The sequence below is a fragment of the Sturnira hondurensis genome, unplaced genomic scaffold (genome assembly GCF_014824575.4).
Source record: "Sturnira hondurensis isolate 20B ecotype Veracruz unplaced genomic scaffold, ASM1482457v3 Scaffold0005220, whole genome shotgun sequence".
NCBI classification, from domain to species: Eukaryota; Metazoa; Chordata; class Mammalia; order Chiroptera; family Phyllostomidae; genus Sturnira; species Sturnira hondurensis.
In genome coordinates this window covers 1,572,395-1,595,611 of record NW_028077851.1, presented here as the reverse complement: position 1 = coordinate 1,595,611, position 23,217 = coordinate 1,572,395, and the positions used below count along the sequence as shown (strand labels likewise).

The following is a 23,217-nucleotide window of genomic DNA, read 5'->3' as shown; positions in this document are numbered from 1 at the left end:
GTAGGCCTCTGGTTCTCATTACTTGAAATATTTCTTGCCATTCTCTTCTTGCTTGGAGTGTTTCCATTGAGAAGTCAGTAGCTAACCTTATTGGGGCTCCCTTGTATGTTACTTCCTTTTTCTCCCTTGCTGCCTTTAGGATTCTCTCTTTGTCTTGAAATTTTGCCATTTTAATGATGATGTGTCTTGAAGTGGGCCTCTTTGGGTTCCTCTTGAATGGGACTCTCTGTGATTCCTGGATTCGTGTAACTTTTTCTCTCATCAAATTAGGAAAATTTTCCATCATTACTTTTTCAAATAGGTTTTCTATCCCTTGTTCTTCTTCTTCTCCTTCTGGTATTCCTATTATTCGGATATTATTACGTTTCATGTTGTCTTGCATTTCTCTTAGTCCCTCTTCATTCTTTTTGAGCCTCTTTTCCCTTTCTTGCTCTTTCTGGGAGATTCTTTCTACTGTGTCCTCCAACTCACTGATCTGATCTTCTGCCTCATCGATCCTGCTTTTCATTCCATCTACTGTGTTCTTCAGTTTTGAAATTGTATTCTTCATTTCCTCTTGGCCTTTGCTGATAGTTTCTATTTCCTTTTTCATGTTGACATAGTTTGCGGAGAGCTCATTGTAGCTCCCCTCTAGTTTCTGCTAGCTCATTGTGAGCTCTTCGAATTTCCTGATAACTAGTGCTTTGAATTTAATATCTGATAGCTGACTTGCCTCTCTTTCATCTGACATTATTTCTGAGACTTCTACCTTTTCTTTCATTGGGGCATTGTTTCTTTGTCTTCCCATTGCTTATGAGACTCTTCTTGTTAGCTTCATCTTCTTAAATTGATCTGTTCTGACTCCCTGGGTTTATGGTGTGAACTTCTGTGGTAGAATACCTGTGAAATTCAGTGGTGCAGTCTCCTGCAGGTATCTTGATGTTCTCCGCTTCCACCTACTCCTTTCTTTGTGTGTGTGTGATCAGTTAGAGGGGGAGGCAGAATGGTTTATGACCGCAGGAGAGTACTTTATGATATTTACAGTCACAGCCAGTAGAGAAGAGATGGAAGATCTTTAGGCTCTATATAGTTAACTGTAATCTTCAACCCAATTTGCCACTTTTAAGAAAGGATAGACCAAAGATAAGTCTCTTGTTGGGGAGGGAAGGCTTGTGAGGTGTATCTAGAAAGCAGTGAGGTTGTGGGTGGTCATGTTTTGAGGTAAGGTGAGAGTAAAGAATAGTAAATAGACATAGCGTGTGAGCAAGTAGAGTTAATCACTATAGTAATAGAACTCAGGAATCTGTAAAGTGGGCTAAGACCCAAGAGACGTGTTGTGAAGTATATATAGTGGTATAGAAAGCCTCAAACAAACAAACAAACACACAAAAAAAGGGCAAGAGAAGTGAGGGAAAAGCAATAAGTTTGGGGTGAAAGGAAGAAGGACTAAAACAGGAAAAAAGAAAGGAGAGGAACAGAGTACTGAGAGATACAGCAACAATAAAATTTAAAAAATATACGATTACTGAAAAAAAGTTTTAAAAAAAGTTTACAAAAAGTTAAAAAAAGAAAAAGTTAAAAAAAAAACACAATTCCTTCCTTTTTGGTTTCAAACTGTCCAATCCGGTTTTTCTGGTTTCGGCAGGACCCCTCTGTGGTTTGGGTTGTAGGCCCAGGCGCACACCTGCGCCAGCCAGGCTACCAGACTGGGGTGCAGGCGCCCACCCACCCGACAGGCTGCCTGAGTCCCACGGGATCTGCTACTGGTCCTTCCCAGTCCTGTGGCTGGGTGAGAAGCAAGTCAAGCTGCCTTCACAGGAGAACACCTCAGTCCACTTTCCAGTAAAAACTTCTCCAGAAAGCGTGCCTCTCAGCCCAGCCCAATCCCCAACCTGACTGGTTAGGACAATGCTCCTCTCAAATTTCCTGGGCTGGCAGGCTGTGCACACCTCATTTAAACTCATTCCAGTTCAGTATCTTTCCAAACCATTGTGTTGGGCAAATGAAACCCTTTTATGGGGAAATTCAACCTATTGGGTAGCACTTAGTCTGTGGACAGGCAACTTTTCAGTGTTTCAGTTATCTGCTGCTGTACAACAAGCCACCCTAAAGTGTTGAGGCCTTACACCACAGTTATCGTTTGTTCTCTCTCGTGGCCCTGCAGGTCACTAGGCTCAGCTGGGTGGTTCTTGCTCATAGTCTTTCATGCAGTCTCAGTTAGGTAGTCATGTGGGAGGCTTCCTCTCTCAGGTCTAGTAGTTAATGCTGACTGTTGGCTAGAAGGCCTTCTATAGCTCTCTGTGGGCACTGGGCTTCTTTATAGCATGCTGATTGAGCAAGATACTTCAAAGAACAAGTTTTCTAAGAAAGAGAGCAGGAGAGCGGGCACACAGGGTGGGGGAATTGAATTGCCTTTAACTACCTGTCATTGGAGGTCATGTGGTGTCATTTTCACTGCATTGTATGTCTTGGTAGTGAGTCCCTGAGGCTAGCCCATGACTGAGAGGAGAGGAATTTAGATCCCAACTCTTAATGGGAGGAGTATACAAAAAATTGCAAACAGATTAGAACAAGCACAGGTATTCTTCCATTAGAGAATAATTCATAAAAATATATAATAAATGGGTATAATTAGGGTGATAATAGAAAATATTTAATGGCTGCTTTGGCACGGACACTGACCAATAAGAAGAAATAGTAGCATGCATAACTGGTAGGATCTATTGCTGCCATCACTTAATATGAGCTCTGGATATAATGAAGACTGCAAACATGCCCTAGAATCAGCAAGAGCTCTGGGAGGTCAGGAAAGGTGTGGCCATGTGTCAGAAATAAGGTGTTTTAGGTATTCATGCTGAAGCTTCAGATGCCCCATGTGGTTGGTTGATTTATTTGTTTTGTCCAGTTTTGTCCATCAGCAGTTAGAAATATTTTTCTTGTGTTCTGGCTGGTGTGGCTCAGTGGACTGAGCTCTGGCCTGTGAACCAAAGGGTCACCAGTTTGATTTCCAGTCAGGGCACATGCCTGGGTTGCAGGCCAGGTTCCCAGTCGGGAGCACATGGGAGGCAGCCACACAGTTGTTTCTCTCCTCCTCTTCTCCCTCCTTTCCCTTCTTCTAAAAACAAATAAGAGTGATATAAATTTTTTTTTTCCTGCATGGCTCTTACCCTAATGTTCTAAAAGTTTTTTCTTTGCAAAAGGGAGTGGAGTTGGGAGGAATGGGAAGAGAAGGGATGAGCTCTAGTAATACACATAATCTTTTGTACATATTACTTTGGGTTCAATGTCATTGAAAGGCAAGTTGAGAGATACCCAGATTTTCCCTCTCTTGACCCAAAGAGCAGACATACAAATGCTTGATTCTTTGGGGAGTGTATTAGTTTTCTGTTACTGCTATAATAAATTGCCACAACTTTAGCAACTCAAAATGACAAGTGGATTATTTCACAGTTCTGTAGGTTAGAAGTGTGGGTTGGCTTGGCTCATTTCTTGGGTCCAGGTTTTGCAAGGCTGAAATCAAGGTGTCAGCTGGCTAGAATCTTAGCAGGAGGCTCTGGGAAGAATCCTCTTCCAAGCTCAAGTTTCTTGTGGTTGCGGAACTGAGGTCCGTCCTTCCTTGTGGGCTGTTAGCTGGGAGCCACTCTTCGCTCAAGAAGTTTCTCTCTGGTCCTTGCATCTGACCCCACATCTCAGAGCCAGAAACAAGTGCAGGGAATCTTTTTTGCTCTTGGAATCTCTCTGACTTCCTCCTCCTCTTAGGTGGCATCTCTCAGGTTCCAGTCAGAGAAGGTTTTCTGTCCCTAAGAGCTCATGAGGTTTGAATGGGCCCACTCGAGTAATCCAGGATAACCTCCCTATTTCCAGGTTCTTCAATTTAGTTATACCTGCAGTCACAGGATCCAGGGATTAGTATGTGCATGTCCTTTTGGGAGCTGTGATTCTACCTACTATAGGTAGCAATATTAGGTCCATAAAGGCGGTTTCCCACCCACTTATTTCCTTAGGAAAATAGTCCAGTCAGTAAGTTTGTGTTAAACATTAAGATGTATTGAAATATTAATCTTAAAGTTGAAGGAAAAATACACTTATGGGAATGAGTAAAGGTTTCATTTTTGACAAGAGAAGGGATACTGTCTTTCTTGATGTCCAGTAATGTCTCCAGTATAATGTAATACTTAAGAGAACTGCTCTGAAGTCAGACCAGACTTTGTGCAAGTATATAATACTTTTAAATCTCCTTGTCCTTATCTGCGAACTGGTCTAATAATTATTATAATTGCTGTAGGGAAAAGCCTATAAATAGAAAGTGCTTAGGGCATAGTAAGTGCTCATTGAGTATTAGCTAGTAATAATAATAAAATGACATATTCATAGACTTTATAGGTGGGGAGAAGGTATGGGTGGACCAACTACAATCAACACTTGGGTTTCTTGCTAGTTTCATATTACTGACAAATTATTACTATATTAAACATAAAATTAGTAAAATGATTGTTCTGAAAAGGAATTTATACAAGTTTATTTTAAGCAATTAATTTTAAAACAAATTGCTTGGTTTTAATCATAAAGGGCAATGGCCAAAGCTTGCAGCTATCTAAGTCAGGTGTCAGCAAACTGTGGCTCATGGGCTAAATCTTGCCTGCTGTCTGTTTTTGTATGGCTCATGAGCCAAGAATGATTTTTACAGATAAATGTTTGCAGTTGATTTGATGGTTGAAAGTGCTAACTTTGAACACCAATTACGCAAAATGTTATCCTGGCCTCAAAGAATACCATTCTTCTCATTAATAGGCCCATGTTATAATAAATTATACTTGATGATTGTATTTTGAATTTCATTAAAAATTTATGGAAAAATTTCTCTCATTGTAGAAGTACCTGTATAACATCCTTGATTTTTGCTTTGTTGCCTGCAAAATACCTAGTGTTTACTATCTGACTCCTTCAGAAAAAAAAATTTGCTGAGCCCTGATCTAAGTAACCTACCATACATTTAAAATGGAGTGTAGAATCTTCATAGCTGGAAGGTACTCCCAAGATCTCCTAATGCAATACTTTATTTTCATAGCTAAAGCAAGCCCCAAGAAGGTAGGCAGCTGTTTTGACATAACTCAGACAGCTGGTGATAGGGGCAGGACAAGTCATTAGTTCTTTTGGTGCTTAAACAAGCAAACTTTCTACCAGAGAAGCATGGTTGTACTTTATTAATCTCTCTGTCCATGGACCTCTGTGTTAACACTAGTCCAAAAGCTTTTAATGTGGACAGATCAGAGGCTATGCCGTGTAGTAACTGAGCTGTCCCATGGACCCATTAAATACACTTATGGGGCTGGCAAACATCAGCTTGTTGCTGTGCTTCCCTCTGTGGGGAGAGCACTTTAGAGTATAGAATTTCTCATTTAAGCTGTTTCAGAAGCACTGGCACTGACTTTTTCTGTTAAGTTAGTAACAGTGAATAACCAGGCATGTTAATATATTCTCACTGAACCATGTTCAGTTTAGGATGAGATTGTTTGTTTATTGAGCAGAGCAATATCCCTAAATTGAAGCGATAATTTCCCCATGTGTCCCATATCTGCATTGTTCCCTGGTTATATGCTAACAAATTCCAACACATTCTGTTTGTTCTTGCTGCCCTCCTGCCGGGATAATGACAATCACTTGGTGATACTCGTTTTTCTTGCTACAGGTGGTTTACAAATCCAACGACTGTCAATGCCTTCTATAGTGCATCCACCAACCAGATCCGTAAGTACTTGGCTTCTTGTCTCCTTGTTAATCTGGTACAAAATGGAAGGAACTTTTCCATAACTGCGAGTCAGGGTAGGGCATTCTTTATTTTACCCCCCAAAATGACCAGGTATGTTGGTGAGGCAGTCTGTTCCCATACCCATATGCTCAGTTTTCCTCACTCTGTTCACCTTATATTTTTTTAAAGTTTTGTATCACCACTGAGTAAAAAGAAAACTACAATAAATAAAACTAAAATGAAGTTGGCCATGAAAAGAAGCAAGCTTCCACTTTTCCTCTCATAATGGTCTTGCAGATTTTGTCCATACCATTTTGTTTAATTTTTAGGATTGATGGGAAAAACAAGCAGGTGACTGGGCAAATTGTGGAACATGAGGAGACTATCTGTATATAAGAAAAGTTTGGAAATATTCTGATTAATCCTGGGATGCTGTCTTGAGTTTCTTCTAATTACATATTTTGGGCACATGTAATTATAAATGCCATGATAAGTTTAAAAATTATTGAAGATCAGATTGACACAAAGTAAAAATCTGATAGCACCAAGTGTTGTCACCAGAGACAGGCACTCACTGATGGTGAAAATGTAAATTGGTCCACTCACTTTGCAGAGCAATTGCAACACCTAGAAAAGCCGAAGATGTGCATGCACATCTCTGACCATCACTTGCATTCTTGGCATCTGCCCTTGTGCTCTGATTCTCAAAGTCTGGTCCTGGGACTGACAGCAACAGCTTCCCAAGGGAACTAGTCAGAAATGCACCCTAGACCTGTTTTTCACAGGGAGCTCAGAAACCTGTTTTATTAAGCCCTCCAGGTGACTCTAACATAGTTTGAGAACTAGTGCCCTAGAGAAGTCCCATACAGTGAGTCCCATGGGAGAATGCTCATAACAATATTGTTTACAGTAAGGGGGAAAAGGGAATAAGCTGTGTGTCCCTTCACAAGAGAATGAATCAGATGTGGCATGTTCACAGAAAGGAGTGCCAAACAGCAGTGAACAGTGAGTGACCTAGAGTGACATGCATTAACATGGACGAGCCTAACAAATATTAGATTGTGTAGGGGAAAAACAACTTAGGAAAATAAATATCAAGTGTGATACTCTATAAATAAGGTTGAAAAGAATGCAGGACAATTCTATATATGTAGTAAAAAGTGTGAGGACACGAGAATGAGAAACAGCGAGTTCAGCCCTGGCTGGCGTAGCTCAGTGGATTGAGCGCGGGCCTGCGAACCAGGCGATTGTGGTTCGATTCCCAGTCAGGGCACATGCCTGGGTTGCAGGCCGGTTCCTTGCAGGCTAACTACCAGCAGGGGACGTACAAAAGGCAACCATACATTGATGTTTCTCTCCCTCTCTCCTTCCCCTCTAAAAATAAATAAATAAATAAAATCTTAAAAAAAAAAAAGAAAGAAACAGCGAGTTCAGGTTGGCAATGACATGTTAGGAAGAGGGTCGGCCACTCCTGCTTGAGTCCCTGCTAGTTTCTCATTTCCCCCAACCCTCTCACCCTTCCTGGTCTCCATCTTCACTGCCTTACTTGGTAATAATATGTAATCTCATGGCTCTAAGCACATCTCTATGCTGTTGAGGGTGGGGGATGGAATTTGTGAAGACTTGCCACAGTTGCCATGTCCTGCATACCTGTACGTATTAGCCTCCTCACTGGCCTCCCTGCTTCTGTCCTTATGCCCCCTCAGTCGATTCTAAATATAATATTGTAGCCATTTTAAGATGTTTTACAACCATATTTCCCTCCTTTGCTCAGAACCTGTTATCAGCTTCCTGTTGCATTCAGAATAGGAACCAAGTTACTTGCAATGGCCAGAGGGCTCTTACCAGGCTGCCTTTATCTCCCCTCTGTTCAGCCAGTGGCCTCCTTCGTGTTCCTAGAACATGAGACAATTTTCCCGCCTGGCATTTATACTCTGGACTCTCTTGGCATGGGAGAGCTTGCCCAAGTGGTTGGGCAAGGTTCACACTCCCACTTCCTTCAAATACTTGCTCAAATGCCACCTTCTCAGTGAGGCGACCTGCCTGCTCACACTAGCATCTCCTTGCTGGCAGCCCTCATCCAGACAGAGCAGCCCTGTGTCCCAGCAGGCACATCTCCATAGAGTTGCCCTCATGTGGCCATGTTTGGGAGTGGCAGTCTCTGTAGGACCGGTCTGAGAAGATAGTAAACAGAAGGAAAACAAGCAGATGGTGGTAATTTTTTATTTTTACATTAATTTATGTAATGAAATCAGTTGTTAAGTATTTTGAATACTTTGAATGTCTCTCTTTACTGTAAAATATTCATTATTATCATGAAAATACCATTGCTTTCTCCCCACAGCTTTATCGATACATAATTGACAAAAATTGTATTTAAAATATACAACATGATGTTTTGATCTAACTCTAAGTTGAGAACTTCACTGCATGGTATTAGGAATATCAATTATAAACACTATAACAATATGAATTATATTTATATAATATGAGTTATATTATTTGGAATAACCTATTGAGCAATAGAAAATTCTTATAGTATATATCTTCAAAGAAAATGCTTTATATATATATAATATTTGGTACATTAAAATAATATGTGTAGCATCCTAGAACACATAAAGTTATAAAGTATAAGAAAACATGATAAATGTACACCTATAAATGTACCACCTAACCATGAACTGGAACATTCCTGATATCATTGTTTTTTAAAATAAATTTTAAACCATTTAAGTATCTCTAGACAATATATTGTTTATTTTTTGTTTATGTTTTAGCATAAAAATGATGTGCATATTGTATGTAATTTTAAGCAACTGTGGTTTTTAATCAACATGTTATTAAGACTCATTCATGTAGCATGTGGGAGTAGTTTTTCATTTTCACTGCCTTGTAATATTCCATTGTGTGACTATATCCCAGATTACTTACTTATTCTACAAACCTTTTCTGTTGATAGACCTATGTTTCCCCTCCACTAGGTTATTGCTGTTACGAACAGCACTGGCTTGTGGAGTATGCAAATACTCAGCTTTACCAGATATCACTAAGTGTTTTCCGAAGTCAGTATTCCAGAGTACAGAAGTGTTCGCATCAACTCTCATTGTCATCACCTTAGCACTGGTAGACTTCATTTTGACCAATCTAGTGTATCAGCTCTTATGCAAGAAAAGGCATTGAGATAGACTCTTCACTGATGTTTCCACACTCACTTTCCAGTGTCAGTGAATGCCTACTGCTCCTTTGGGGATTTAAGTCTAATAACATTTACATCTCCAGGATTAAACCCCTGTCCAACCTTTTTCTTGTCTGGGAAGAGATGATCCTATGAGAGGTTTACTGAAGAAGCCTCCATTGCAGGGTAGCCCAGTGGTTTCTCAAAAGCTCATGAGCACAGGGGGTTTGTGATAAACAATTTGAAGCAATATTTTAATTAAGAGATTCAAGCTGTTTCTATTTTCCTAATGACCAGTGCTCGCTCTCTTTGTAAATTACATTCCCAGGCAGGATGACAAGGAATCCTTTGGGTGATTTTTTTTCTCTCTCCTTTCTGATTTTTCTGGACTACAAATTAAGACAGGTGGAGTTCCTTCTTATACATTTCCCCACTGGGTTTCCTGGGACTTCCCCCAGCCCCCAACTGCCTTCTATTTGCTTCACTGAAGAAATGAAAAATTGAGGTGATTTTCTAAAATGAACATCTTTATTGATTAGGGGCTGATTCTGACAGCATGTGGCCATCTGTTTAATTGGGTTTCACATCTAAGATGTAACTATACTTAGTAACGTGATTTATGAGAATTTCATTTGGTTCCCATTATCATTTTCTGATTTATGCCACTTAAGCCTGCTTCTACATGCAGTAGAGACTTGAGTAGAAATAGAAGATTTTTTTTTTTTGCAAATCCATGGCTTTGTGTGAAACTCTAGGATTTGTCACCATCTTTCAATGGTTAGATTTTTTGCAGGGTGGGTAGACTTCCCTATTTTTCTACCCTTGTCAAGCTGGATAACAATGTCCTCAGATACAAAGTGCAGTGAAATAATAATGGTTTAAGTCTGATGTACGTGGACTTATACTCAGGAACTCTCGCGGAACTGAATTATATTTGAACCGATGAGGTGCCTAAAGAAGAACACAACGAGTTGAGGGCATCGGTGCCCACGCTTGTGCTTCTCTGCCTTGGTGATAATTGCAAAACAGGACTACCTAGTTTTAGTAGAGAAATTGTGAGAGCCTCAATGGGAGACCCTGTGTGCCACTGATTTAGTTGTATGTCCTTGGTTAAGGTGTTTCTGCTTCCTAACCCCTGTTTTCCTCATCTACTACATGTTAAGGTTACCTAGCCCACAGTGTTTTGAGTGAGGATTTAATGAGAGGAATTTAAAAAGTGCCAAAACTTTGCCAAGGTTAGGGTTTGTGTGTCTAAAACTGGAATGTCAGTAATGCTCAGGATAGCCAGTCTGTCACAGAATAAACAGCAACATGTGAAAAATTTGGAAGGAAATATTGTGGACTTTTGATCTCAAAATATTTTTATCAATTAAAACACTCATTATTTTTGTGTATTGGAGAAACACAACCCATTTGGAAAAGGTGTCTGACAGTTTTTTGACACATCCTATAACCCAGACATTCCATTTTTTGATAATGGATCCTTATGCTCACCAAGAGACATGTGCACAAATGTTCATAGCAGTTTTATTCATAATGCCAGGAACCTGGAAAGAACCTGATGCCCATGAACAGAAGAATAGGTGAATAGGTATAGTCATACAGTTGAATATTATATGGCAGTGAAAAAGAGCCAATGGCTCCATGCCACAGTATGTAAGGATGCTGCTGACTTAGTGCTCAGTGAAGCATTGCACAGTTCCATTCATTAAGTTCAGGAACAAGCCAATGAATCTGTGATTTAAGTGGTAGATGATAAAATAATGGCTATTTTTGTTGCAGTATTGACTGGGAAGGGGCACAGGAAACATTATCTTGATCTGGGAGGTGGTTGCACAGGTGATACACATGTAAACACACATTGTGTTCTACCATTTAAATTTGTATGTATGTAATACCTCAACAGGTACAGTGACACCCTCATTCCCCCCATAAAATTATTTGGAACAGCGTATAGCATGCATAGACATTTGCCATTAATAATAGGTTACCTAGGCCAAGCCTCCAGAGGTATGGGCCAGCGTTCAGCAAACTTTTCTGTGAAGGGCCGGGTAGTACATATTTTTGCCTTTGTGAGCCATGTGGTCTCTGTTGAAAAAATCTCAACTTTGCCATTGTAGCCAACTTATACACAACTGAGCATGGCTGTGTTCCACTAAAACTGTTTACCTGGGCTGCAGTTTGCCAATCCCTGTTGTAGAGCACTTTTATTAGAGGGTGGGATCCAGGGACCCTTGACAAGTGTTCTGACCCAGCTTTTAAACTACTTTGCATTGAATCAGGTGGTGGTACCGGAATTGGGAGGATGGTAGAATGAACAGCTCATCTTTGCTTTTCATTTCCACTAACATGGATTGGTCTGTTGAATAAAACTCATTTTATATATTCAATATCAATGTGTATCTGCAAAGTGCCTCATTTTAGTTTATCTTCATATGCCTCAAATAATATTAAGGAGTTATTTTAAGCAAATAAAACCTTGGCTTGTAAACAGGCAAGGCCCAAGGGCTGACACCAGTGGTGTTATTATCTTTGCCGTTGCACATAGGGGATTTGGTTGCCCCAGTTTAATGACAGATATTCTGCTAGAGAACATAAGCCTTTCTCCAGAGGCTGGGATTATGTTAGCATCAAACTATAAAATTAATCCTGGCCCTGGCTGGTGTGGCTCAGTGGATTGAGTGCAGGTCTATGAACCAAAGGGTCACCAATTTGATTACCAGTCAGAGCACATGCCTGGGTTGTAGGCCAGGTCCGCAGTGGCAGGTGCATGAGAAGCAACCACATATTGATGTTTCTCTCCCTCTCACCGTCCCTTCCCCTCTCTCTGAAAATAAATAAATAAAATAATGAATTAAAATTAATCCTGAAATCAAACATAGATTTGTTTTGCTGTTAATGAAGTAAGTGTGTTTCAAGCTGGGAGAATTTCTCATTCTTCGTTGATTCTGCCTGAAACCATAAAGTGGAAGCCAAGTTAACCATTACATACCTGTGGCCTCTGCTGGAATTTAATGAAATTAAATTCCTGAATCTACTTGCTGCTGTATTGGGGAACCTTTGGGGAAGAGTCTTCCATAGTTTGGGTGAGCTGAAAGGAAGGGAATTTGAAATGGCCACGTAACTCCAAATTTCTCATTATCTAGAAGAAATCTTGATTCTCAGAGCAACTCTTAGTAATTTTTTCCAATTATTCACTTAATATTTCAAGAGACTCCAGTGAGTCTCACATCCTGGTGTTCAACCCCCGTGTAGTTCCTCTCACACTGAATAAGGCTAACCTCTGTGACCAGCAGGATACTGTAGAAATGATGTAGTGTGACTTTGGAGGCTAGATCATAAAAGACACTGTGGCTTCTGCCTTAATGTCCTGGATTGATCACTCCGAGAAGCCAGCAGCCATGTCATGAAGGCACTCAAGAAGCTGGTTCCACATGTGAAAGACCGACACTGCCTGCCCAGAACCAGCACCTGGTGAGTGTGCCACCTGGGACGCAGGTCCTCCAAGGCAGTTGAGCCTTCACATGATGCAGCCCAGGCTGATATTTTGACAGCAACTTAATGAGAGACTCTGAGACACACCACCTCGTAAGCTGTTTCTGAATTCCTGGCACAGAGAAATTGTGAGATAGTAAATGTTTATCGTTTTGAGCCACTATATTTTGATATACTTCATTACACAGCAAGAGATAAACTAGTACAGAAGTTACAACTTGCCAGGTACTGAATTTGGTGCTAGGGTATATAATGTCTTATGGTGCAGTGGTTAAGAGTGTGGGCTTGGATTTTAATTCCTGGCTTGGCCGCTAATAACTTGTAACGGTGGGCAAGTTACTTAAATATCTTTAAGCCTCAGTTTAATTATTTTGAAAATGGAGATAATAGTGATTATCCTATAAAGCTGTCATGAAGATTAAAGAAGATAATGTATATAAAGTGCTTGGGAGAGAGACTGGTTTACAGTAGATACTCAATATATCTTAGCTATTAAGACTCTTTGGTTTGAGAAGTAAGAGACAGACTTGTTATTACTCATTTATAAGACATGATGAATATGCAACAGAAGGGTGTGCAGTGCATCCTGGGAGCCACAGAGGAAGGATGATTAATCTGGGAGAGACAAGATTGGCTTTTCCATGAAAGTGACGTTTGAGTGGCTTTGAAAGGAAAAAGAAATTCTCTTGACAAAAAAGGTGGGGACATAAAGGAAATGCTAAAAGAAGGATTGGCTGTTGCAAAGGCAACAGACTGCGCAGAGAATGGCCCAGAAACAGATGTTGATATGATCACAAATGCCGGGCGAGGGGAAAAGAAGGAATGCTGGGAGATGCTATGTGGAAGAAGACGAGGGCCTTCCTTGTATGCCATACTGGGGAACAGGCCATAGGGAACTCATATAGTTTTCTTTGGGAGACAAGGAACTGAAATTTCTTTTCCTTAGTTTTATTCTTAAAGATCATGGCATGTAGAAGGGGTAGATTGAGGCACTTGGACCACTTAGGAGTTTGGCAGATGGTTCAGGAAAAGAATGGGGAGGCTCTAAATTTAGGCAGTGGCAGTGGTGAAGGGGAAAAGGGAGTAAGTTAAATTCCAAAAGATTGTTCTCTAATAATTGTGTAGTGTAATACAGGTAGCAATTTTCCAACTTTCCACTGATGCTATGAAGGATTCCCATAAAACGGAGATCATAGTCGTCCTGTGCTGTTGTTCTTCACTAAGAACCATTAATGTGCCAGATATTTTAACATAGACAGGGTGGGGCAAAAGTGGCCTTATAGTGGTGAGTATGTGAAACAGAGCTTATTTTTGTAATATTATTTATTAATTATTGTATTATTTTCTGTATAAACAACTGAAATCTACTTTTGCCCCACCCTGTGTTATCTCTAACCTTCACAGTAGCTGTGAAGCTTGGCATTGTGAGTCCACTTTACAGAAGAGGAAACTGAAGCTTGGAGAGGCTAACTAACTTGCCAAAGACCACACGACTAGTAAATTGCAGGACTGGGAGTATAACTCAGCTTTTCTAATTGTGTGCTGTTAGTCTTCACCCTACACCATTGCATACTGGGTTGGGAGTATGAGAATTACATGAAATTATATATATGAACACACTCTGACAAGGGTGAAAAGCATGATATTAATGTAGGTTATATTATGTCCTCACCCATGTAGTGGGGGATTGTTTCTGTTTGGTATGGAAACAAGATTTACAGGATGTGTGGACAGCCAGGTGAAGATCAGAAGGCCAAGTGGTCTCCAGGTCCTGCTGATTCCATATCCCAAAGGGCTGCAGTACTGAACAGCAGTTCGTGATTTCCACCCGTAAGAGTGTTGTTCTCTGCAAGCCCTTTGGCTCTGCCCCCATCATTGCCTTGCATCCTTGGAGGGAGGTAGAGTGTGGGGGGATATTTGAGAGATGTTGTAAGCTACTTTAAAAGAATATTTAGATGTACTCTCAGAAAAGGGTTTACTTGACAAAATTTACTATGAGATTTGAAAAGTTTTAAGTGGCCCTGGCTGGTGTAGCTCAGTGGATTGAGTGCAGGATATGAACCAAAGGGTTGCCAGTTCAATTTCCAGTCAGGGCACATGCCTGGGTTGCGGGCCAGGTCCCCAGTAGGGGGCGCATGAGAGGCAACCACACATTGATGTTTCTCTCCTTCTGTTTCTCCTTCGCTCCCCCCCCCAAATAAATAAATAAATAAAATATTAAAAAAGATTTAAGTGAGCTGAAGTTAAATCATGAACAAACTTTGAATAGTTTGCAAAATTGCCAGGTGATGCTCTTACCAGTGTTGAAGGGCACCTGCCATAACTATTTCAAGACGTTCTTGTCCTGGTCCAGTTGAGGACTCTGGAGGTCCTGACACAGCCCCTGTCTCTGAGGCCTGACCAAGGAGGCAGCCAAGAATGGCATTCTGGGTAGTGTCACTGCAGGATAAGGATACCCTCAGCTGGGAAGCCCTGCAATCTCATGGCATTCTTGCTTCTGTGCTTAGTCCAGAACCAATGTCCAGAGGGACCCATTTGCTACCTGCATGGCACTTTGGAGATACTCATGGGGAAGGAAAAATATTTCCAGATGTTAGAGGACTGAACAGGTTCGCTGCAGAGCTGGTAGCAGAAAGCATGGAATGATGATCAGAGTCAAATAAAGAGGTAGGGTGTGAGTGGGACACAAGAAACCTGGATGTGAGCCAGCATGAGGAGAGTATCAGAAAGCTGAAAAAGAGCCGTGGTGACTGGGACAGGAAGTCAGGGAGCAGCCTCAGTCATTTATCTTGACGGTCACAATTTCACACGGCCTCCCTTGGGAAAAAATCAACTGACTCTGATCCTTATGACAAAAGTAGTTCATATTGATCATAGAAAATATTGAAAATTTTTAGATAAGTTAAAAATTAAAGTTAATATCTTTTAAAAATAGTCACTGTTAATAGTTTTGGTGAAAACCACTCAAACTCATGTTTACATATACATGTTTTAAAATTGAAATTTAAAATGGACTCATCCAATGATACTGCTTCCCCCATTACTGAACATGGTAACATGGGTATTTTTATCTGTTACATATTCTTCTCAGTCATCATGCATAGTATTCCACCAAATAAACCCCTTTACATTTTCTTTTCTTTCTTAACAACAGACATTTAGGGTATTTCACTGTTATAAAAAAACCCTGCAATAATGTATTGATTCTGATGAACAACTGCCAGAGGGGAGGAGGAGAGGATGTTGATAGTGGAAAGAAGGGGAAGGGATCAGTTAAAAAACATGTATGAATGACCCACGGACATGTACAACAGGGTGGGGACTGACTGTGGGAGTGGGGGTGGGATGGACAGAGGAGGGCAAAGGGGAAAAAACTGAGACAATTGTAATAGAATAACAATAAAAACTCTGTTGTTTTGTGGCTAAGTCTTTGTGCAAATCTGAGACTAATTTTCAGGGTAAAATTCCTAGATGTGGAGGAATTGCTGAATCAGATGTTATCCATATGACCAGTTTAGGGATTTTAAAATACATCATCCCTGACTTCTCTTGAGAAAAGTGGTACCAGTTTATATTTCCACTAATAATAGATGAGATTTTCTTTCTTACCAAGCATACCTTGTAAAGATGCTATTGAAGGACACGAATAAGGAGACTCAGTCTTTTTTTTGTCCAATTGATACCGGAGAAAATGTTAGTCACATTTTTATTCTTGAGAGTACTATCGCATACTTAGATATGGATGATGAACCCACACAAGTATTTGTTGAGAATCTACTATTTTCCCAGGCCTGGGCTAAACATCACCGCCTCTAGTGTCAGTTTTGAATACCTAAGACACTGATTTTGTATATGAAAGGCATTTTTTGGAATGTAAGTAGAGTATTTCCTTCAAGTGGGAGGATATTTGTGTTTTTCTGCCAGATAGTGAACTATAGCAATGGTTCTCAAAATGTAGTCCCTGGGTCAGCAGCATCAGCATCACTTGTGATAAATGAGTATTATCTGGTCCCATCCCTGACTTGCCCAATCAGAAACTCTGGGGGTGGGCCCAGCAACTCATGTTTTAATATTTTAACCATCAAACCTCTGCTATATGATGAAGTCTGGGAAACAGTGAATGATAAAAATGCAGCAAATTAATAAGAAATCCCGCTTGCTTGAGTAAAGATAGGGGAACTAACTCATTCTAGTTTGCCTGGGACTGCCCCAATTTTAGCACTGAAATTTCACATCCCAGGAGCCCCTCCCATCCTGGGCTGGTTAGTCATCCTGGAAAAGAAGAGGAGGTTCTCTTCATTGCAGCCTGAAGGTAATTATGGCAGAATAAGAATAGAAGGGCCAGGAGAGAAGGTTTCAAGATGGAGGGCAGATTTTAGAAGCTGCATTCTGCTTGTCAGTTCTAGGCTGATAGATGTGGTGGCAGGAGGTTACCTGCAGGAAGCCAGCAGATGGCCAAGGCATCTTGCTGAATCCCTTGACGTAACTCACAGCTGTTAGAATTTGATACTTTCTGGAAAGGAGAAGGTTGGTTTTCACCAAACTACTGCAAGGTGCCAAATTGAAAAAAAAAAAGGCCACTATTAATCTTAGCAGTGATGACAATGAAATCCTTATACAGTGAAAAACATAACCAAAAGATCTTTGTAATTGTGGCAATTTCCATGTCTCAATTGATGGCCCCCTAGATTTTGGAAGAATGGTATCTGGTTTGTCTGATTACAAGAACTAATCCTGAATAAGAAGTAACACTCCTTTCTTAGAGTGAGCATTCATCCTGGATTTTTCAAGGCAGGTGCAATTAAAACTGTTTTCATCTTTTTCTACAGTCATAATTTGTAAGTCATATAAAGTTTTAGTTTTGAAACAATACTCTGCAAAATTATAATAAAAATATTTAGTTGTTTGTTACCAGCATGTTGTTGAGAAGCGGTGAAGAGAGAAGAATGAGACAGGAGGACTGATTTATATATACCAGCTAAGTTAAATATAAGTGGTTCCTTATTTTTACTAAATAAACCAAGAATTCTGAAGTTGTTTGCACATTAGGATCACCTGGGGAGCTTTTAAAGCATACTGATGCTCAGAGCTCCATCTCAGAAAATTGTGGCTTAATAGGTCTGGAGCAGGGGTTGAACATAGCTATATTTTAACAAATCTCCTCAGGGATTCTAATGTGCAGTTGGGGTGATGAATCTTTATCCTGACCTCAACCAGTGGATCTCAACTATTCTGGTGGGTCCCATCAGAATAACCTGGAGGGCCTGTTGAAAACTCTGGACCCTACGCCTAGGTTTTGTGTTTAGTAGGTCTGTAGTGGGGCCCAATAATTTGCATCTCTCGCAAATGCCCTGGTGATGCTGCTGCTGATGCTCTCCAACCTCACTCTGAGGACAGGCGTCCTACAGCATTCCTACCTCAACCCCTAGCTGATGTTTCCCTTAGTATAGGCCTGTGTTTAGATAACCCTTCTCCCTGAAGACCTCTACACATCTACTCCCATGTATCTAGTATTTTGTTTCTTGGCTGAATTTAAAACCTTTTCATTAAAAATTCATTTTAGAGAGGTTTGGTATCAGTTGCCATTCTTCTCTAGATCTTGCAAAATAGGATTTTTTCCCCTGACTTTATCCTTTCCCTCTCACTAGGTTGTAAGTTCTTTTGAGGACATTTGTATATCTAAAGTTGCTTTTGTTGCTCAGAACATCATAGAGCTTTTATAAATGATAATGGTCAGTGATTATGTATGGAAATAGCATCATCATAACCAAACACAATGATTCCCAGTTGTTTTTATAATGTGATTTAAATATACTAACATCTCTAAAATTAGGGCCATAAAATATGTCTATTTAGTGAACTATAGAACTATAAGTAATTGTACAGGACAAGTCAAATCAAATAGGTCAGCAGAACTACAAGTAACTCTCACCAAGAAGTATAATAATGTTGCAGTAAGCCCTGAAATGTGGACTGATAACATGGATTAGTTCAGTAATACAAGCATACACTTAGGCTTTTGAAAATAACTGTTGTAACATGTGCTAGAATAAAGGCACATTAGTACAATCATAAATCCATGCAAAACACCAAACATCCTATTATTTGAAAAAACTAATAATACAATGTAATGCAACATGATACAGTCAGTTCCTTAACAAAAATATTACAGACGCACATAGTGAAAGGAAACAGACACAGATATATACTCCATGGGAAACCCAAGTATATCTCTCTGGCGAGAGCAGCTATAACATATATGGAAATGGATTTCATTACATCACCAGTTGAGAGTGTACTTCAGTCCATGCATCCTCAAGCCCTTTGGATCCTCCTTTAGAATTTCCCCTCCATCACCACCATCCTTTGGACTGAACTTACTTTGTATCTGCCCCTGGCTGACTGTGCCACTTCTGCCCCAGAGGCGACTGGAGGAATCTTAACAAATTCAATCATGCTAATTCCTTCAAAGGAGTCAAAAGAGAGATTGAATTTAAGAATGAACTGTGCCCCAATTTAGATGAGTTTGAGTTGCCATGCATCACATTAGTGAGTTTACCAAAGTTTACTATAGGGAAAGTGAAGAAGCAGGTGTTCTGCGTTTGTTGAAGACTGGTAGTGAAAGTTGGATGCCTTCCATTTTGTTTAAATCTGACCAAACATGGAAACAGCAGAAAAAGATGTGAGAGTCTGGCTACAGTTGTCATAAAATAATCCCCATTGGTAAGTGTCCCTGTACATAAATAACATAAAACGTTGGAATGTAAAGCTTTCAAATATTTGCTCTATAAGAACTTTCCTGAAACATGCACTTATGGGCATGCAACTTAAAATGAATGGGGCTGTGTAACTTCATTAAAATTAATGAAAGCATACAAAGAATATAGGGGGAAAAGATGGTTTTCAGTATTGTTAGGAGCAGAGGAATCTGATCTAAGTGTTTGGTCTGATTTTCCTTTCTGCTACAACCATAAAAAGGGAGAATATCCTGCTTTTGTTCCTTGGTGGCAGGGAGGGCTAAGAGGACACAGGGGTGATGGAACTTGTATGGAGCTGGGCAGAGCTTTTCATTTGTCAATAATGGAATTCGGATTGAGAGTTTATTGGAAAAACTACACTGACCTCGAAACTACAATAGTTATGCCATGAATACAAGAGAACGGAACCAACAAAATTTCTAACATAGAAGGAAAATGAACCCCAAAACTTGAATAATGGAACGTATCCCCATTGTGGTATTGAATATGGCAACTTCAAGAAGTAGCACATTGGTAGTAGTAATTCTATGGTGTAGTGTCTTAGACCTTGGCCAGCAAGGAGTGCTCATAAGTATAGGTTCTTCTTAACACAGTCACCTCCTTGAGTTTCAGAAGCTGCAGATTCCATTCACTCAAGAAGTATTTATTGAGTGCTTATCCCATGCCAAGTAGTGTTCTAGCTCTGGAGATACTGCAGTGAAAGATAATAAAAATAAGTGAAATAAAAATTCCTTTTGTTATGGAGCTTGCATTCTCATTGGGGAAAGACGGACAATAATAGAGTAAGTAAAATGTAGAGTATCAATGATGGTAGTATTACGGTGAAATATACAGCAAGAAAGGGAGATGGGATAGCACATCTCTTTGAAAAACACCAGGGAGGCCCTCAGTGAGAAGTGACATTTGGGTAAATATCTGAAGCTAACTGTGCAGATAGCTGTGGAAAGAAAGTTCTAGGTAGGGTAGGAGTGGGGAAAAAGGGAAATTATAATTTTTTATGTATTCCCATGTAGTGTGAATGCGCTGTGCCCGTGTGTGTGTGCCCGTGCGTGTGTGTGTTTCCTTAGGTCTCAGCTGTGGGATAACGGGCAAATTTTGTTTCCATCTCTCTCTTTGTGTATACTGAAAAACCTGGCTAATGTCATTTTGCAGTAAATAAAATGGATACTGAAACCCAGACACATCAAGGCATTTAACTTTTCCTGAAAAGGTGTAGCTATGGTTAGGATATGACTTTATGGCTGTGAAGCTCCAACAGTTGAACTTGCCTGGGTTAATCGCCCTCTGAATGCTATCAGTTCTTTGGCCACTGTGACCTTAACAAAACAGTGTATGTTTTTAATGGTCAGTATTTTGCTAAGACTCTACCCAAGTTAATCAATATTCACTGATATGAGAGTTATGAGGAACTCCTGTAAAAATGAAAGGTTAACTCAACTAGAAAATCAAATGAAGGCCTCAGTGGTTTTTCTGGGTACAGGTTGGAAAAAGAGAAGTTTTTGCTAACAAATAATGAGGTTAGTACAACATGTAGACCCTAATATTTCCTTTTGTCATAATTTTAGTCTTTGGGATTTTATAATCATAATCTGTATTTTTTTCTTGAAATAGAAATGAAACTTGAAGGTGTTAACAAATGTAAGAACAAAATACTGCTATGTAAACTTAATTAACTATAAACTATTTTTGATAACATTTAGAATTTTCTGTAACATGTACATTTATTTCTAAAATGGTTAATTTTAATTACATTGATTACCTTTGATTAATCAAATGTAAAAACATTGCATTTATATGCAAAGCTCCTTTAGCTCTCCATTACCCCAAATCTCAATGATCTCCAAGAGGTAACCACTCTGATAGCTTTGATATATATTTACAGACCTTTTATGTACATTTACATACATCAGGGTGTGGCAAAAGTAGGTTTGCAGTTGTATGTATGGGAAATAATGCAATAATTAATAAATAATACAAGAATAAGCCCTGGCTGGTGTGGCTCAGTGGATTGAGCACCAGCCTGTGAACCAAAGGTAGCTTGATTCCCAGTCAGGGCACATGGCTGGGTTTTGGGCCAGGCCCCCAGTGGGGGTGGTGCATGGGAAGCAACCACACATTGATGGTTCTCTCCCTCTCTCCTTCCCTTCCCCTCTCTCTAAAAATAAATAGATAAAAATCCTTTAAAAAAGAATAAGCTCTGTGTTTCTCATACTCACAACTGTAAACCTACTTTTGACCCACCAGTATACTTATGCTGATAGGATATTTATTTAAAGATATAAAAGGTATTTATTTACATATCTGTATTTGTGCCTTGCTTTATTCCAGCAGTATGTCTTGGATTCTTTTTCATGCCAGGCTGGTAAAGCCTGCCTTTTTCTTTTCATTTGCTGCATAGCAATCTATAATATGGTTACACATAATTGTCATTCACCTCCTGATGGCTATTTTGTTTGTTGCACGTTTCTTAATTAGAGCAACACAGCAATCTACAGATTAAGCCAGGACTCCACAGTGCACATAAGCTGGTGATTGGGCAGTCATTCTTTTTTTTCATTGTTCAAGTAGAGTTGTCTCCATTTTCCTGCCACCACTTTCTCCTGCCCCCTGCCACCTCCGACCCCCACCCTCAATCCTACCCCCCTTTGGCTTTGTCCATGGGTCTTTTATACATGTTCCTTGACTACCCTTCCCTTCTTTCTTCCCTTATCCCCCTCCTTCCTCCCCTGTGGTTACTGTCAGTTTCATGATCATGGTATCTCCCCTGCCAGGTAAGTATTAATTTGTTCTTTATTTTCATATCTCTGGTTCTATTTTGCTTGCTTGTTTGTTTTGTTGATTAGGTTCCACTTATAGGTGAGATCATATGGTATTTGCCTTTCACCACTTGGCTTATGTCACTTAGCTTGAAGCTCTCCAGTTCCATCCATGCTGTCATGCAGTGGTTCTTGAAGTGTGGTCCCTGGACTAGCAGCATCAGCATCACAAGCAAGCTTGTTAGAGGTGCAGATTCTTCGCCCTCTCCTGAGGACCTACTGACTCAGAAATGCAAAGGGTGGGGCCCAGTACTCTGCATTTCAATAAGCCCTTCAGGTGATTCTGATGCATGGTAAAATTTGAGAAGCACTAGCAGGAATATATGTGTATATATGCACATAGATAAATTTAATATATACACACATACATGCATACATACATATACAATTAGTTCTGCTATAATGTGACATAGGTGTTCCTAAGCATCACTGTACTATGCCAAATTGTACAATAAAAGCCTCAAAGCTTATGGAAAGAAAGGGGTTAGGGACACAATGATCAGACACTTTATTGGCAACACAAAATGAAATCTAGGTGCCTAATGAAAACAATAGCACAGTTTTGCCCATGTTAAGTGGGTAAATATATAAATGCTACAGTGAATGTGGTGCTTTTCCTAGAAAAGACCTGAAGTTTGCTTGTGGAAGTAGGTACTGGAGGACTTCCAGCTAGTGAGTTATTGTGCGGTGGATGAAGGAGGCTTATGTGAAATTGGAAGGGAAGATTTACCATCAGATGTGACTTTTAACATACACAGCGAATGGAGGTAGCTGGTCCATGTTGGGATGTGTGCATTTTGTGCTTTAGCTCATTTAGGTGCAGTTTTCTGCCTTCATCTAGCATTTCTTGTGAAGGAAATGGCACATAAGCAAGTGTGAAATTGGAGTTTTGCCCCAATTTTTAAAATATTTTAATTTTATTAAACATTTAAATCACAGAAACAGAATGTATAAACAATGAGAAAATGGAGAAATGATGTGGTAGGAAAAATAGATGAGCACAGCCAGGAAGGGCAGTAGTCTCCATTATCATATCAACCCCTCTGATCCTTCCTCCCAAAGGAAACCAGGCTGTGTCATTAGAGGGTAGAGAGATTGTACTCTGTTTCTGCCCACATGATTTCCCCACTCACAGAAGCCTAGATATACCTGCAGAACCAAGTTCAGAAAAACCCTACTAATACCTTGAACCTGCTCTTCAGCCAAAGTGGCCAAAGTAACCCACGACTCAAGGTCTGCCTC

The 23,217-nt window shown here is 40.0% G+C and overlaps 1 protein-coding gene across 3 annotated transcripts in view; it reads left to right on the top strand.

Annotated features, from left to right (window-relative positions):
• The window catches only part of PHEX (phosphate regulating endopeptidase X-linked), a 189,429-nt gene that overhangs the window by 133,402 nt on the left and 32,810 nt on the right, over nt 1–23,217 (top strand). For all 3 annotated transcript variants that reach the window (XM_037046228.1, XM_037046229.1, XM_037046230.1), the window contains one exon: nt 5,669–5,727. In XM_037046228.1, the coding sequence (XP_036902123.1) occupies nt 5,669–5,727 (59 nt within the window). The remainder of the gene's footprint in view (nt 1–5,668; nt 5,728–23,217) is intronic.